The sequence below is a fragment of the Scyliorhinus torazame genome, chromosome 20 (genome assembly GCF_047496885.1).
Source record: "Scyliorhinus torazame isolate Kashiwa2021f chromosome 20, sScyTor2.1, whole genome shotgun sequence".
Classification (NCBI taxonomy): Eukaryota; Metazoa; Chordata; class Chondrichthyes; order Carcharhiniformes; family Scyliorhinidae; genus Scyliorhinus; species Scyliorhinus torazame.
The window spans coordinates 23,898,372-23,916,745 of NC_092726.1; the positions used below are offsets into that span (position 1 = coordinate 23,898,372).

Genomic DNA, 18,374 nt, shown 5'->3' on the forward strand with positions numbered 1-18,374 from the left:
TAATAATAATCTTTATTGTCACAAGTAGGCTGCGCTCCGAAAAATAGTGATTCGAAACAAACCTGTTGGTCTTAAACTTGGTGTTGTAAGACTTCTAACAGTCCAACGCCGGCGTCCTACCCCCGGAGCAAACCCACGGGGAGAACGTGCAGACTCCGCACAGTGACTCAAGCCGGGAATCAAACCAGGGACCCTGGCGCTGCGAGGCAGCAGTGTGGCGCTGGGGAAGCGGGAAGTTCTGGGTGCCCCACCAATATTCCCAAGCTCAAGGGGAAAAGTTCCTCAAAACTTTGGGGGGAGGGAGGTCGCCCCTGGGACGATTGATTGACATGGAGCGCAGTGTCTGAGGGGGGAGCTGGAGCCAATAGGGAGCGAGGATGAGAAAGGAGGCGGGCTTCCGGTGGTAATGGGCAGCAGAGTTAACCAATGGGAGATGGGGTGGTGACGTCATTGAGGGCGGGGCGACAATTGGACAAAGGGAGGGACGAGCGTGGTGACGGGCTGCACGATGGACCAATGGACGGGGCGTGCAAGGGTGACGGGCAGTACAGCCACCCAATAGGAAGACGCGGAAGATGTGGTTGACAGTACGATGGACCAATGGAGGGGGTCACGGGCAGCACGGCCACCCAATGGAAGCGGGCGGACAATGGGATGGGGGGGGGGGGGGGGCGGATCCCGGGCCGGCTCCATGGCGGCGGAGGCTGGAGCGGAAATTTCAACTCGATCCAGATGAGAGCGTCGCCCCCGCTGCCCGGGCCCGGAGACATGGAGAAGATGGTCATCGGCTTCCTCTTCTTCATCTCCCCGGCTTTCCCCGTCGGGCCGTCGCGGATGGAGCTGCACGCTGAGGTACGGGCCCGGGAAAGGTGGGCGGGGGAGGACGGGGTCCGGTCCGGCCGGCGCTCCAGGAAAGCCCGAGGCTTCCAGCTGCGAGCCTAGGCCGTGGCTGGGAAGGGCGGAACAGAGGGGAGCCTCGGCTCCCTCCTCCCCCGGGGTTTAAAGCCGTGCCTGTTTAATGGGGTTAGTACAGACTCGATGGGCTGAGTGGCCTCCTCCTGCACTGTAGGGATTGTCCCAGGGAAGCAGCACTGACCTGCTGCAGGGAGTTTCTAACGTGGGGCCCTGACTGGGGGGGCAGGGCACCACCTGCATTGCTGTAGCGCCTTTTAATGTAATGAATCATCCTCAGGAGCTCCATGCCCGGGAAGGTCATTCGCCCGGGTTCACCGTCACCAAGCTGGTAGACATTAAGGAGCATCTTACAGGCCAACAGCAACGTTGCCCTTAAGTGTCCAAAAAAGGTTGGGTGGGGTAATTGGGATAGGGCGGAGCCGCAGGGTGTTCCTTCCAAGGGCCGGTGAGGACGCTACGGGCCGAATGGCCTCCTGCACTGTAAATTCTATGATATCTATGAATCTGGCGAGATAACCAAAGCGGACGAGCACCGCCCTTATCTGGAAACTGGGCTGATTTGCGCAAGCCCAGCAGCTTCCCCTTTTACAAAGAGCACAAGAGCCATAAAAATGGCCACTCCAGCTTTTACCAAACACTGGTCTGACCCGAGCCAGAAGTCTTTGCGATCAGTTCTGGATTGGCACCCTTTAGAAAGGATGCTGTGACCTTGCAGCAGAGGTTTACCAGTATGCTGGCACGATGAGGGACATGAGTTAAGAGGACAGAGACTAGATCGGCTACGATTATCCTTCGAGCACAGAAGCCAAAGAGAGAGGTTGCAGATTATGCAGTGATTTTGATGAGGGCGAATCGCAGGATGGTCGGTAACCAGAGGAAAACAGATAAGAAAATTGGCTAAAATAATTGGGCGGCACGGTAGCACAATTGCTTCACAGCGCCACGATCCCCGGTTCGATTCCCTGCTTGGGGCACGTTCTCGTGTCTGCGTGGGTTTCCTCCCACAAGTCCCGAAAGACGTGCTTGTTACATGAATTGGACATTCTGAATCCTCCCTCTGTGTACCCGAACAGGTGCTGGAATGTGGTGACTAGGGGCTTTTTGCAGTAACTTTTTTGCAGTGTTAATGTCAGCCTACTTTTTTTGACTTTACCCAGGCTTTCATTTTTGCTTTGAGTTTTGAAAGCATATGGCCTGATCGGAGAGGTTACTTTCTGTCCCGGTGAACTTTGAAACGTGAAGTCTCCTCATCCTTAACAGCAGATTCTCTCATTTTTAAACCTAAGTGAGCACAGTACCGGATGAGAATGGCTTTGACTGATCTAATGGACCTGCCCTGGGGGGGGGGGCAATGTGGTTTCCGAACTCCAGCGTTTCTGTAAACTTTTGTGTCAGAACATTTCCGGGGTGCTGGGCTGGGAGCTAGATCCTTTTTCCAAGTAGATTTCCATTCACTTTTTCGCAGGGCTGTCAAAAGGGGCCCCAAGTGCTGCTAACGTATGTGCACAAGGAATGGGTTCAGTGTTCTCTGCTCCCAAAGCCCACTCCCAGACCATTGGTTTGGGCCTTCCTCAATTTAAAATGTCTTCTGCCAAAACATTATGTGCTGGCTATGTGAATGTTCTGGACATTAACCGTTCTGACTGAAACGCTGGTAATTCCCACCTGTCCACATCTTTTCGTCCTCTCGGAAGAGTAAAAAATGGAACAGTTTGTCATTGACTGTCACTTGACTGCCGAGTAAAATTTTCAATGAAGCACCATTTCTCTGAGGGTTGAGGTGGTGTGTAACTTGGAGGTGGTGGTGTTCCTATGTGCCTGCTGCTTTCGTCCTTCGAGGTGGTGGGTTTTGGAGGTTCTGCCGAGGAAGGTTTGAGAGTTGCTCTGGAATCGGCGCCACAGTGGTGGAGGGAGTGAATGTTTATGATGGCGAACAGGATGTCAATCAAGCGGGCTGCTTTGTCCTGGAAGGTGTCGAGCATCTTGAGCGATGTAGGAGCTGCACTCATCCAGGCAAGTGGAGTGTATTCCATCACACTCCTGACTTCTGCTGTGTTGATGGTGGACAGGATGTGGGGACTCAGGGATTGAGTTACTCACTGCAAAGTTCCCTGCCTCTGATCGGCTCTTGTAAGCATTTATGTGGCAGACTCGGCAGATCACGTAATAGACTTGTCGGCCATCTCAGAACTTTATCGAACCAGAGTGGAAGCAAGTCATCATTGATCAATAAGGACTGCCCAAGAAGAGGGATAAGGAATGATTGAGCAGAATGGGCAGAGATGTCACTGAAAAGAGAGATTTTCAGGGGGCTTGATAGCGCTAATGCTGAGAGGCTGTTTCCCTTGGTGGAATGTCTCTCAGTCTCGGGATGACAGGCATGAGGACTGCAATTGGGCAGAAATCTTTTTCTTCAGAGTTGTGAAATTTTGGAGAGAGGTGTGTATGCTCTGTTAGATTGGGAATTGGGGGAGTTCGATCTTATTAATCGAGCAGTACGCTCAGGCAGCATGGTAGCACAGTGGTCAGCACTGTTGCTTCACAGCGCCAGGGACCCGGGTTCGATTCCCGACTTGAATCACTGTCTGTGCGGAGTCTGCACGTTCTCCCTGTGTCTGCGTGAGTTTCCTCCCACAAGTCCCGAAAGACATGTTTGAATATAAAAGCACAGGCCCTTCCTTCGGCCCACGATGTTGCACTTAACTAATTTTTTAAAAATAAATTTAGAATATCCAATTCATTTTTTCCAATTAGGGGGCAATTTAGTGTGGCCCATCCCACCTACCCTGCACATCTTTGGGTTGTGGGGGCAAAACCCACACAAACACAGGGAGAATGTGCAAACTCCACACAGACAGTGACCCAGAGCCGGGATCGAACCTGGGACCTCGGCGCCGTGAGGCAACCGTGCTGCCCTACACTTACCTAATCTAAGATCAACTTTTGTTGGGTGAATTGGACATTCTGAATGCTCCCTCTGTGTACCCAAACGGGCGCCGGAGCGTGCCAACTAGGGGATTGTCACAGTAGCTTCATTGCAGTGTTAATGTAAGCTTACTTGTGACAATAATAAAGATGATTATTCTGCACTGTGACTGAATAAGCTTAATTGGAAGAGCCATTGTCTAGGCTCATTGTTTTTTGTTTAAATTTAGAGGACCCAATTCTTTTTTCCCAATTAAGTGGCCAATCCATCTACCCTGCGCATCTTTGGGTTGTGGGGGTGAGACTGGCAAACTCCACACAGACAGTGACCCGGGGCCGGTATCGAACCCGGGTCCTCAGCGGCGTGAGGCAGCATTGCTAGCTACTGCGCCGTCCTTGATTCAGCCCATTGTTAAAGCGTTCTGTACACTCGCTTCAACAAGGTCCAAGAAGACTATTTCCACGTGCAAAGCTGTGTAGCATCCACAGAACCCAGAAGCAAATTGATGAGGGGAAAAAGAGGTGAGAGAGAAGTGTTTTTCTCCAAAAATAAAATGAGTAAACATTGGGGTGATGTTACAGCGAGTGATCCACCTTCAGGATGTGAGACAAGTTATATATAGCATAGGAGTTGGACAGTGGTGACTTGCACAAGTAATTTAATCATGGTACTGATGACTGGTGAACATCAGCAGACACGAGGGATCAAATTACTGATGTGAACTTGTCACCGATCGTTTTATTTCAGGCTAAGTTCGGATTTATTTAAACATGGCAGATTGCTGGGCCCCATCACAATGGAAGGCCATACTTCATTTACCCTTCGCCTCAATAACCAACCTTCTTGGCCTCCTGACAATCCACAAGTAGCTGATGCGCAAGAGAGAGAGAGATTTGGGTCAGTTTTTGGTCAATTCAACTCAATTCTGAGGAAAATGCCAAAATAATCCCCACTTTGGTCCATTTCCTTTTCCCTAAAAAAAAACTGATTTTCCATCTTTGGTACCGGGAGAGATAGTGTCCTTGGGTTCCTGTGCGATCAGACAGCCGGTATTAAAGAATGGGAATTAAATAGATGTCTTTTTCAATAGGAGCACAAAGATCAAAAGCTGTGTCTTCATTCATTCGTGTCCAAATATTGTCCATATCGATTCTTGTGAACAAAGACTTGCAAATAACCTTGACAGCGCTAACTGAATGCAGTGGGGATCCATTTTGACCCGTAATTTGCAGAATGCAAATATTCTTGGATGTATTTTAGCAGTGGGAACTGGCTGCTGGTAGATTTAATACCAAATAAAAATGCTTTATCAGCTGTGTCACTACACTAAAGTATTAATGACTGAGAAAGTGTCTTAAACATTCATGCAGAACGATATGCAGAACCATTCCCTGGTTAGACTGTGGCACAGTAGTCCGTTCCTTAGTAAATTAACATTGGAACATGGGAATTAGGAACAGAAGTCGGCCCCTTGAGCTTGCTCCACTCTTCAATCAGATCAGGGCTGCTCTCTTCCTGGTCTGAAATCCATCTCCATACCTCTTCGCCATATCCCTTTAACATGTTTTTTTTAAATCAGAAATATATCTATCTCCTTCTGAAACCATTTGATGATTCAGACTCCACCGCAGCGAGTTCCACAACTTCACCACCCTCTGAGAAGTAGTTCCTCCTCATCTCAGTTCTAAATCTACCACCTCTCAACCTATATCTGTGATCACTCATTCTACGTTGCCCCACAAGAGGGAGCATTTGGTCTACGTTTACTTTATCAATCCCTTTTAGTATCTTATACATCTCTCTCATCCTTCTAAACTCCAGCGAGTATAGAATCATAGTATTTACAGTGCAGGAGGCCATTCGGCCCATCGAGTCGGCACCGGCTCTTGGAAAGAGCATCCTACCCAAGCCCACACCTCCACCCTATCCCAGTAACCCCACCCAACACGAAGGGCAATTTTGGACACTTAAGAGGCAATTTAGCATGGCCAATCCATCTAACCTTAAGCCCAAACTGTTTAATCTCTCCTCGTACGTAAATCCATTCATCCCTGGAATCAATCTGGTGAACCTCCTCTGAACTGCCGCCAATCCCACCACATCCTTCCTCAAATAAGGAGACCAAAACTGGACACAACACTTCTCTACTTTTATACTCCATTTCTAAATGTTCTTCCACCCTGTCCTTACAGTTAAAGGAGCCAGTTTTAAGTTTTAGAATCGCTGCAAAAGCCCTCAAACAGCTACTCAGAACGGTGATTGGTAATTCTGGGGACACGGTCTGTTTTGTCTGGTGGAGCCCTCTTCTCGTGCAATGTTTTATTCCGGAGCGGAAAAACGTCACAGGCACGCAAGTGTAATTTGCAGTTGAAATTCCGCAACCTTCTGAGCCGGTTGCGCCAGCTTTGGAGTTTGATAAAATAACAGCGTGACTGAGAATGGAAATCGCTTATTGTCACAAGTAGGCTTCAAATGAAATTACTGTGAAAAGCCCCTAGTCGCCAGATTCTGGCACCTGTTCGGGGAGGAAACACTAGGTGGCGAATTATATTTCACAGACATTATCATCTGCAGACTGAACGGACAGGTCGAGAACCTTTTTAAAAAAAAATAAAATAAATTTTAAGTGCCCAATTTGTTTTCCAATTAAGGGCCAATCCACCTAACCCTGCACATAGAATCGTACAGGCCCTTCGGCCCACGATGTTGTGCCGACCATTTATCCTAACCTACACCCCTTCAATTTACTGCTGTCCATGTACCTGTCTAAGAGTCGCTTAAATGTCCCTGATGACTCTGACTCCACCGCCTCTGCTGGCCGTGCATTCCACGCATCGACCTCTGACATCTCCCCTTTACCTTCCTCCAATCACCTTTGTCCCCTCGTGACAGCCATTTCCGCCCTGGGGAAAAGTCTCTGGCTATCCACTCTATCCATGTCTCTCATCACCTTGTACACCTCTATCAAGTCACCTCGCTGCCTTCTTCGCCCCAGTGAGAAAAGCCCGAGCTCCCTCAACCTTTCTTCATAAGACATGCCCTCCAGTCCAGGCAGCATCCTGGTAAATCTGTGCCCTCTCGAAAGCATCCACATCCTTCCTATAATGACGCAACTATCTTTGGGTTGTGGGAGTGAGATCCACGCTGACATGGGGAGAATGTGCAAACTTCACACGGACATTGGTACAGTACCTTTTAACGGAGGAAAACATTGTGTGGTGATGCATAAGACGACAAATATTGAATAGAGGCCAGCCAGAAAAGCATGTCAATATCCTAGTCTGAGGGTGACAGCAGCATGAATCAAGCAGATGAGCTAAAGGTTTGAGGACGTGAAAGTGGGCAACCTTCGTCATGGCAAGGAAATGGGGTTGGAGGCAGTGTGAAATGGCGTGCCATAGCTGCTAATGGTCTGATTCAGCGGCCATGGAATAGAGAGAGCTGCTGGTACTATCAGCCTGCACGTGGAATTTCCTGGAGTGTCTTCGGATTAGTTGTAAAGGGAAGCATGCGGATGAGAAATTGGAGGGTGCCAATAAACGATCCTTAAGGTAACCTCGAGGTAAATGCATATATGCCTGGGGGGGAAAGCCATTGCAGGAGATTCTTGATCCATAACTGGATAGATGAGAGTGAAGCAAGGTAAAGGCTATTCCGGTCAGCTAGACTTGAGGAGAGATGTTGGAGGAGGTGCTGCGGTCAACTGTGCCAAAGGCTGCAGAGAGGGTCAGAAGGATGGGGAAGGGATAGCGCACCAAGGCCGCCATCACAGAGGGTGTCATCAGTGCTGTTGCTGAGGGAGCATCTTGTTCGAGAGGTTCCACGTGAAGTGGGAAAGGCGGGCATGAATTCAGGAGATGACGAGACGTTCAGGAACTTTCTGATTTAAAAAAAATAGGTTAAAGGGATATGAGGAAGAGGTCAGCCATAATCTGATTGAAAGGCGGAGAAGGCTCGAATGGCTGAATTGACTACTTCTCCTGATTCCTAAGTACCTTTGGAAAGGTTGGTGAAAGATGAGGCAGTGGTTTGCAAGGACAGCGGATCATTGAGTGGGTTTTGTTGAGGGAGGGTGGGGTGATGGCAAGTTTGAGGAACCATGAGCAGGAACGGTTCACAGTAGTGGTCAGGAAGAGATATTGGGTGATTAGTTTAGTCACTTCATATGAAAGCAACCAAGAACGTTCAGCTCAGTGTGCTTGAATGACTCCTACAAGAGGGATGAGGCACATCACGGCTTATGGAGCTCTTAAAACTTTCAATGCAATTCTCTCTGCCTGGAATTCACAACCACTGCACCACAGTGCAGTTGGGACGAGCTATTTGGTACATCCCTTCAGAAAATTACTGATTTGCAACATCAGAGTTACTTTTGTGGAAACTTTGCTCATTCCATTTGTTAGTAAATGTAAGGAAGGTTTCAAATCAAGATTTTTTTAAACTCTGGCTTCCCACAATCCTTCTGGATTTTGGTGTTAAGAACAGATACCATTCCTTGCTGAAAAAGGTTTCTTTGTCAAATCTTTTTGCCTCGGGTCAATGCCTACGAAGACCAAGGTCAGGGGAAGCAACAAACTTGTGCTGTATGAGCAGAGTGCTGATTGTTTGCCAAGTTGGCTCTGGGGAGTTGCCATGGAGAGTGCACCAGTTGATGGTGAGTGACAGTCAAGTGCCAAGCTTGGTTTGAAATTTAAACCAGGCAGTTTGACGCCGATTGGTCACGGCTCCCTGAGGAATGAACCCGCAAATGGCTGTCACTTGTTTCAGCTGAAACTGGTGCCGTGTGTGGCATTCTTCGTGGGACCCAGAACTCTCTTCTCAGACAACATAAATGTGTTGTTTTCCCAATATTTGGTGTTCTTGCCCGGAGTAATATTGAAGTTCTGCACTCGCAAACTATGATTATATACATATACATACATAGAACATACAGTGCAGAAGGAGGCCATTTGGCCCATCGAGTCTGCACCGACCCACTTAAGCCCTCACTTCCACCCTATCCCCATAACCCAATACCTCTCCTAACCTTTTTTGGACACCAAGGGCAATTTTTTTTTTTTTTTAAGCATGGCCAATCCACCTAATCTGAACATCTTTGGACTGTGGGAGGAAACCGGAGCAGCCGGAGTAAACCCACGCAGACTCCGCACAGACAGTGACCCAGCGGGAAATCGAACCTGGGACCCTGGTGCTGTGAAGCCATAGTGCTAGCCACGTGTGCTGCCTCCATGAGAATCTTTTTCTCTCAGAGCGTCATGAGTCTGTGGAATTCTCTGCCCCAGAAAGTGTGCGTGCAAGAACACTGAGCATTTTAAGGTGGTATTAGATTCTTGACTGTATAAAAAGAATACTTTCTACCACTGTTTCTTAGTACCTTTGCTCCCTTTAATCCTTCCATCTATATAGTGTATTGATTTGCACTCGTGGACTGATCTTACTCTTTCTCATCTTTTCAGGCCAAAGAATTATGTTTTGGGGTGAACAATGAACCATACTGGTGTGAGACAGGATACTGCTGTGGGGAGACAGAGTGTTGCACCTACTATTACGAACTGTGGTGTAAGTTTCCAGCGTGTGCACAGACACTTCCTTTAGCAGCCAGAGGATTGTGTTTCTCCAGGTCTTGGCACAAGGGTACTAAATATCACAAGGTCGGAGGTAACCTGTGGCCTGGAATGTGACTTGGTGAATGGTCATGACACAGTTGACATCAATTCACTTCTATCTCTCATTATTCCCAGTGGAGCCAAATGATCCCATCTTCCAGCTAATGATGCACCATAGCCCATAGCGAACTTTGATCCTCGCATTACCGTGGGCGGCTCGGAAGCACAGCGCCAGGGTCCCCAGGTTCGATGTCCGGCTTGGGTCACTTGTCTGTGCGGAGCATGCACGTTCTCCCCGTGTCTGCGTGGGTTTCCTCCCGAAAGACGTGCTGTTAGGTGAATTGGACATTCTGAATTCTCCCTCGGTGTACCCGAACAGGCGCCGGAGTGTGACGATGAGGGGATTTTCACTGTAACTTTACTGCAGTGTTGTTAATGTAAGCCAACTTGTGACAAGAAAGATCATTAATAATTAATTCAGCTCCCATCAAGTCATTAGATACGCAAATCTAGGCAGGCAGTTGAACACAATACTGAGGGAATAATTCTGCACTGTCGGTGCTTGCTGAAGGATAACAGGTTAAAACTGCCTCTTCCAGGACTTTGGCAATAGTTTAAAATCCCATGCCATTTTTCAAGAAAGGAGTTCCCCTATTTCCTGATCACTGTTGCTTTTGAGCGCAGAGAGTATACTAGCCAAGGCACCGAGAGCTGTTCTTTGCTTGGTGCTATTGAACCGTTAACACCCAGCTACGCCACTAGCCAGAGCCCTGGTTTCTCATCCAACAATCCCCTCTCGGTAGTATCAAAGAACAAACAAAGAACAAAGAAATGTACAGCACAGGAACAGGCCCTTCGGCCCTCCAAGCCCGTGCCGACCATGCTGCCCGACTAAACTACAATCTTCTACACTTCCTGGGTCCGTATCCTTCTATTCCCACCCTATTCATATATTTGTCAAGATGCCCCTTAAATGTCCCTATCGTCCCTGCTTCCACTACCTCCTCCGGTAGCGAGTTCCAGGCACCCACTACCCTCTGCGTAAAAAACTTACCTCGTACATCTACTCGAAACCTTGCCTCTCTCACCTTAAACCTATGCCCCCTAGTAATTGACCCCTCTACCCTGGGGAAAAGCCTCTGACTATCCACTCTGTCTATGCCCCTCATAATTTTGTAGACCTCTATCAGGTCTCCCCTCAACCTCCTTCGTTCCAGTGAGAACAACCGAGTTTATTCAATCGCTCCTCATAGCTAATGCCCTCCATACCAGGCAACATTCTGGTAAATCTCTTCTGCACCCTCTCTAAAGCCTCCACATCCTTCTGGTAGTGTGGCAACCAGAATTGAACACTATACTCCAAGTGTGGCCTAACTAAGGTTCTATACAGCTGCAACATGACTTGCCAATTCTTATACTCAATGCCCCGGCCAATGAAGACAAGCATGCCGTATGCCTTCTTGACTACCTTCTCCACCTGTGTTGCCCCTTTCAATGACCTGTGGACCTGTACTCCTAGATCTCTTTGACTTTCAATACTCTTGAGGGTTCTACCATTCACTGTATATTCCCTACCTGCATTAGACCTTCCAAAATGCATTACCTCACATTTGTCCGGATTAAACTCCATCTGCCATCTCTCCGCCCAAGTCTCCAGACAATCTAAATCCTGCTGTATCCTCCGACAGTCCTCATCGCTATCCGCAATTCCACCAACCTTTGTGTCGTCTGCAAACTTACTAATCAGACCAGTTACATTTTCCTCCAAATCATTTATATATACTACAAAGAGCAAAGGTCCCAGCACTGATCCCTGTGGAACACCACTGGTCACAGCCCTCCAATTAGAAAAGCATCCCTCCATTGCTACTCTCTGCCTTCTATGGCCTAGCCAGTTCTGTATCCACCTTGCCAGCTCACCCCTGATCCCGTGTGACTTCACCTTTTGTACTAGTCTACCATGAGGGACCTTGTCAAAGGCCTTACTGAAGTCCATATAGACAACATCTACTGCCCTACCTGCATCAATCATCTTAGTGACCTCCTCGAAAAACTCTTATCAAGTTAGTGAGACACGACCTCCCCTTCACAAAACAGTGCTGCCTCTCACTAATACGTCCATTTGCTTCCAAATGGGAGTAGATCCTGTCTCGAAGAATTCTCTCCAGTAATTTCCCTACCACTGAAGTAAGGCTCACCGGCCTGTAGTTCCCGGGATTATCCTTGCTACCCTTCTTAAACAGAGGAACAACATTGGCTATTCTCCAGTCCTCCGGGACATCCCCTGAAGACAGCGAGGATCCAAAGATTTCTGTCAAGGCCTCAGCAATTTCCTCTCCAGCCTCCTTCAATATTCTGGGGTAGATCCCATCAGGCCCTGGGGACTTATCTACCTTAATATTTTTTAAGACACCCAACACCTCGTCTTTTTGGATCACAATGTGACCCAGGCTATCTACACCCCCTTCTCCAGACTCAACATCTACCAATTCCTTCTCTTTGGTGAATACTGATGCAAAGTATTCATTTAGTACCTCGCCCATTTCCTCTGGCTCCACACATAGATTCCCTTGCCTAGCCTTCAGTGGGCCAACCCTTTCCCTGGCTACCCTCTTGCTTTTTATGTACGTGTAAAAAGCCTTGGGATTTTCCTTAACCCTATTTGCCAATGACTTTTCGTGACCCCTTCTAGCCCTCCTGACTCCTTGCTTAAGTTCCTTCCTACTTTCCTTATATTCCACGCAGGCTTCGTCTGTTCCCAGCCTTTTAGCCCTGACAAATGCCTCCTTTTTCTTTTTGACGAGGCCTACAATATCACTCGTCATCCAAGGTTCCCGAAAATTGCCGTATTTATCTTTCTTCCTCACAGGAACATGCCGGTCCTGTATTCCTTTCAACTGCCACTTGAAAGCCTCCCACATGTCAGATGTTGATTTGCCCTCAAACATCCGCCCCCAATCTATGTTCTTCAGTTCCCGCCTAATATTGTTATAATTAGCCTTCCCCCAATTTAGCACATTCATTCTCGGACCACTCTTATCCTTGTCCACCAGTACTTTAAAACTTACTGAATTGTGGTCACTGTTACCGAAATGCTCCCCTACTGAAACATCTACCACCTGGCCGGGCTCATTCCCCAATACCAGGTCCAGTACCGCCCCTTCCCTAGTTGGACTGTCTACATATTGTTTTAAGAAGCCCTCCTGGATGCTCCTTACAAACTCTGCCCCGTCTAAGCCCCTGGCACTAAGTGAGTCCCAGTCAATATTGGGGAAGTTGAAGTCTCCCATCACCACAACCCTGTTGTTTTTACTCTTTTCCAAAATCTGTCTACCTATCTGCTCCTCTATCTCCCGCTGGCTGTTGGGAGGCCTGTAGTATACCCCCAACATTGTGACTGCACCCTTCTTATTCCCGATCTCTACCCATATAGCCTCACTGCCCTCTGAGGTGTCCTCTCGCAGTACAGCTGTGATATTCTCCCGAACAAGTAGCGCAACTCCGCCTCCCCTTTTACATCCCCCTCTATCCCGCCTGAAACATCTAAATCCTGGAACGTTTAGCTGCCAATCCTGCCCTTCCCTCAACCAGGTCTCTGTAATGGCAACATCATAGTTCCAAGTACTAATCCAAGCTCTAAGTTCATCTGCCTTACCCGTAATGCTCCTTGCATTAAAACATATGCACTTCAGGCCACCAGACCCGCTGTGTTCAGCAACTTCTCCCCGTCTGCTCTGCCTCAGAGCCACACTGTCCCCATTCCCTAGTTCTCCCTCAATGCTCTCACCTTCTGACCTATTGCTCCCGTGCCCACCCCCCTGCCATACTAGTTTAAACCCTCCCGTGTGACACTAGCAAACCTCGCGGCCAGGATATTTATGCCTCTCCGGTTTAGATGCAACCCGTCCTTCTTATACAGGTCACACCTGCCCCGGAAGAGCTCCCAGTGGTCCAGATAATGGAAACCCTCCCTCCTACACCAGCTGTTTAGCCACGTGTTTATCTGCTCTATCTTCCTATTTCTAGCCTCACTGGCACATGGCACAGGGAGTAATCCCGAGATTACAACCCTCGAGGTCCTGTCTTTTAACTTTCTGCCTAGCTCCCTGAACTCCTGCTGCAGGACCTCATGCCCCTTCCTGCCTATGTCGTTAGTACCAATATGTACAACGACCTCTGCCTGTTTGCCCTCCCCCTTCAGGATTCCCTCTACCCGTTCGGAGACATCCTGGACCCTGGCACCAGGGAGGCAACATATCATTTGAGTATTAGCAAATGTGAAGTCCTGGAGCGGGACTAAAAACCCACAGCTGTTATTGCCAACTTTCCTCATACTGGAAACCCTATCTACCTCCTAAATTCCAGCTGCTCCGGCAGACTATTTTTCATCTTGCACTTTCTAATCGTTTCCAGAAGCAACAAGGCAGATAGATGCTGCCATGTGTTTGATCAAAGTTTCCCAGCCTTGCGCCGAGTTACGTTTTGCACACACTGTCTAACTATAGTGCAATTCTGAGGGAGCCTTCCTTTTGCTTGCTCACTGCAGGGTTCTGGTTGGTCTGGACTATCATTATTATGCTTAGCTGCTGTTGTGCCTATCGGCACCGGCGTGTGAAACTGCGGCTGCAACAGGAGCAGCGGCAGAGGGAGATCAGCTTGATGGCCTACCACGGTGCTAGCACCTACACCACACAGCCGTTGGATTTAAGTGAGTATACCTTCTATCTGAGATCAGTGCGGCGGGGAGAGGGGGGGGGGTTAAATCTCCGTTTCATTCTGTGAATGCAAATAGAAAAAACAAAACACATTTAGATCTGTCGATCCTGTATCAGAACCGGAAACTGAAATGTGAGAGGCTGGGAAAGAATAGAGGACAGTTACGTGAAAATTGCTAATCTTTCTCGAGACGGATTACGTACCAAAGTTACCATCGCTTACATACCGCATTTATCAACAAATCTGGTCACAGTCACATTCCACGAGTTAATTCACAGTAACTTCATTGCAGTGTTGATGTAAGCCTACTTGTGACAATAAAGATTATTGTTATTAATTCTGCATTCATCCAATAGGATTCTGGACAAACTGTAAGCTCCCAGACTACGAGGAAGTGGCAGGGCACCCACCGACACCCCCACCTCCCTATACGGAACTGCAGCAGCAGAGTACACAGACCTCCAGCCATGAAACTGCGGTTGTTGAGAGTCAGTCTGCCCTGCAGGAGCCCATACCCTCGCTTCCGCCAGAGACACAAGAAGCAGAGTCCGGCCCGTCCATTTGCGAACAGGAGGATGACCGTCAGGCGACGGACACCCTCAGTTATCCCGCTGACCGAGAAAACGGTGATATCCTTCGGGACGAGGAACCGGCCGCCGATTTTAAAACTTTAGACATGGATTCTGACTTCCAAGGGGAAGGGAAGGAAGAAAGCTCAAGGCACAGGCGGATCACCGGGGACTCTGGCATAGAGGTGTGTGTGTGCCAGATGGATGAGGACCCTTACCATGAGGAAGTGGGTGGCATTGGTGCCCAGGAGTGTTGCGAACCCCAGTCTTCTTGTAACTCTCACCTTCGCTCAGAGCAGTTCTCCAAGCAGGCTCAAAATGTGCCGCCAGAGCTCCATACTGCTAAGGAACAAGAGGAGGACAATGACGTGTAGCCCGTGCCACTTTTGCTGGGACGCAAGAGTAAAAACAGATTGTGCAATCTCTGACTGCTCAGCATTAATTCTGGGTTTATCTGATGTTTTCCACAAGGTGCCCTATTCATCAGGTGCAAGATGCAGGTAGTAGTCTATAGATTGGTTAGTTTGGGAGCTGTCCAGGGTTTCACAATCCCTGTTGCCTGCGTAAGCCAAGTTTCCTGCTTGCATTTTTTTTTTTTTTTTTTTTTAAATCGACTGTCGTACTATATAACGCATTGATGATTTTTAAATCTTGGTCATTTTTTTTTTTTTTTAAACAAAATTCGGTTCTTGTGTTTTACGCTTTTTTTTGGGGGGGGGGGGGGGGGAAGAAAGGAAGGGAGAAGTTTCTCCTCAACTTGCACCCAAGAATATGCCATTTTGAGGAGGGGGTGGATGGGGCCTGTGAACAAGGCCACTGCTGTTGTGCAGCTTTGATTGCGAGGCATGCAAGAGTTGCTCAGGTTGCTTAAGTTCATGGCATCGCTCTTTTTTGCCTTGCAGTGGCCATATGCCTCTTACACTCCAAACTCCTCACCGCAAGGCCTGCCTGGGTTTAATAGATCAGTACGTGGTGATTCTATGCCCTGTGGTGCAATATTATTGCCTCCTTACTGCCATACGCCCCCGAAGGGCGTCTCTTTCAGTTTGATAATTTATTAAAAGAGCTGGATTTCTCGTGTTGTCCATGGGGTTTCAGTTTGAACTGATGTGTTGTCTAGACGGCACTGATGCATCAAGTACTTCTGAATACAAGTTTACTTTTTTAAAAAAGTTTTAATTTTCGATCTGGCCCCATTAATTATATTTCTGTGGCACTTTTGGTAGAAGTTAATTGAAAAACCTTTTACCAATGTACTGTTAATGTACAAGTGAAGTACAAAGCCTTCATACTAAATGTAGCACCCACAGCAGTGGGGGAAAAAAGCCAAATTTAAGGCCTTCACTTTATAGGATATTATCACTGCTTATATGAGTAGACAGAGGTGCCGCATATCTCACACGGTGTTACAGTTTTTCTGGCCAGCTAAAATAATCTGTGTTGTTCCTCAGGACTTCAGCAACACCAGCGGTGTCATCTTGGTGCCATTCTAAATTCTGCTGTTTGGCCATGTCTGGAGAGAGCATTTTGAACTGTATAACAGTGGAGGGACGTCGGGGTGGCGCAGTGGTTAGCACATTGCTCACAGCACCGAGGACCCTGGTTCACTCCTGGACCCGGGTCACTGGCCGTGTGGAATTTGCACATTCTCCCCGTGTCTGCGTGGGTCGCACCCCAATAACCCAAAGATGTGCTGGTGAGGTGGATTGGCCACGCTAAATTGCCCCTCAATTGGGAAAAAATAATAATTGCGTACTCTAAATTTATATTTTTTTAAAAAGTGGAGGGAAGTTGGGTAGATTCAAGAACATCTCTGGGTGGGAGCAATCTGAAACGTAATAAATATACGGTACAATGTTGAAGTGACTAGGGTGAAATGTGTTGCTTTTCTCATGGCCTATTAGTGCCAGTATATTCAATAACCCAGTGACAACACAATCTACATTTTTGCCATTGTTTTAAAGTGAATTGTGACAAGCAGTGCAAAGTGCTGTACAAGAATATACAACTGTACGTACCTCTGATTAATCTGAAGTCAGTACAGAAAAGACTTGTATTAAACCTGGCTGGGCAGAATCGGAGACTGCAAGGTCAGAGAAAAGCTAGGATCTCTGAGAGTTAGAAGGAAAAATAGTCTTGTAACAAGAGCGTGTGTGTGTGTGAGATATCTACAGCTCAGGAATTGTCCTCATGCGCTCTGCCAGACTTATTTTCCTAACACTTCCCCAAAACATGGAGAAAAGCAACTTGAGCCAGACTGAAAATGCTCCTGAACGTCACTACACAAGTGAGAGAAGAAGCTAAACTGAGAATTAGACAAGGCAGGGACAAATGGAGTTGTGCAAATTGTAATAAAACTGGAGACAGACGGTCCAACAATTCACAAACATTGGACTAGAATGAAGGACAAAAGAGTAACCGATGTCTCGCAAGGAGTCGAACGGAGAGAAAAACAGGAGGAATCTTCAGAAGGTACGAGCAGCAGTAAGCGTTTAGTGACTTAGCAAAATGGACATTGATGAAAGCAGAATGCGACAAAGATGTGTCACGTCACTCATCCTTTCACTGTAAATTCTGAACATGATGGGTTAGACGGATTCCAGATCAGTGGAAAAGCTGAGAATCTGAGGCCAGTACTACAGACACAGCGTTTACAACAAATACTTGACAATGAGTTTGAAAAGCTGGCTGACTTGTCCTCGGAGTGTCAATTATCAATGTCAGCAAGCAATTCAAAACTTGTGTTCTACTTCACTACCACACGGTACAAGCCGCAATACTGTTGAAAGAGCAGCTTTCCAAAAATTACCCTATAAGTGAACAAATAGAAGAGCAACTAGAGATTATTGTACACTTGGGTAATCCACTAGTATCACATAAGACAGCGGCTGCAATAAAAGGGTTTTAACACCATACAAAGGACTTCATAGTAAAAGCAAGCAAGATGTTTAAATGTACGATTTGAAAACGCAACCGGAAACGATGAAGGAAGGCCCTTCGTTGGTGGCCCTTGTTCTGATATTATAGTAGCTGGAAAACAACAAGCCAAACTAGGCTCCTTGACTTAGCACCTAGAGTGCTGAAATGCCTGATTTGCATGAGATACATATCACAGGAGTCCGAAGGAAAATTGCTTCTCACCAGAAAGCTTGATAACAAGGAATAATGTGACTGGGCGATGCGATGGAAACTCCAGGTGTCCATACAATCTAGCCGGAGGAGAAATGTAAATATATGGAGTATTTGGGATATAAACCTGGAGAGCAAAACATAGGGAGAAAGGGAATAGTGGAGCAATCCTTCAGACCGTGTCTTTTTATGTCATTAATCAGGTGTCCTTTTTTAAATATTAGCTTGCGGGAGACTGTCATTTTTGCAGTAGTGGAATGCGGTTATATTTTGATGCCTTTTTAATAAAAAACATTTTAATTTTGTAATACTTTGATAGACACATTGATGGAAGACGGATGTCCCGAGGCGTGATGACATTTCATTGTACTATCTCTGAAAATTACACTGAAGTCTTTTATATACAAAATAAAATAAAAAACATGGGTTCTTTACCTTTTGCGATTATGGATTTTGTTGCTTTGAAAACGGACCTGTCCGATTCTGCAAGCTGAAAGCAATAAACTTAGTCTG

The 18,374-nt window shown here is 47.3% G+C and overlaps 1 protein-coding gene across 1 annotated transcript; it reads left to right on the plus strand.

The window, feature by feature from the left end:
* The first annotated feature begins 672 nt into the window (after positions 1-672).
* LOC140396976 (WW domain-binding protein 1-like) lies at positions 673-18,295 on the plus strand. The gene is made up of 4 exons (XM_072485976.1): positions 673-852; positions 9,298-9,400; positions 13,994-14,155; positions 14,520-18,295. The coding sequence occupies exons 1-4, from the start codon at positions 733-735 to the stop codon at positions 15,104-15,106; spliced, it is 972 nt and encodes a 323-aa protein (XP_072342077.1). The 5' UTR covers positions 673-732; the 3' UTR covers positions 15,107-18,295.
* Positions 18,296-18,374: the final 79 nt, after the last annotated feature.

Bases quoted from the DNA above. Each gene is read 5' to 3' on its own strand.
- LOC140396976 (XM_072485976.1), top strand. From the start codon at position 733: ATGAGAGCGTCGCCCCCGCTGCCCGGGCCCGGAGACATGGAGAAGATG. The intron at 9,401-13,993 runs GTAAGTTTCCAG...TGCTCACTGCAG, and splicing joins CTACTATTACGAACTGTGGT to GGTTCTGGTTGGTCTGGACT. The intron at 14,156-14,519 runs GTGAGTATACCT...TTCATCCAATAG, and splicing joins CACACAGCCGTTGGATTTAA to GATTCTGGACAAACTGTAAG.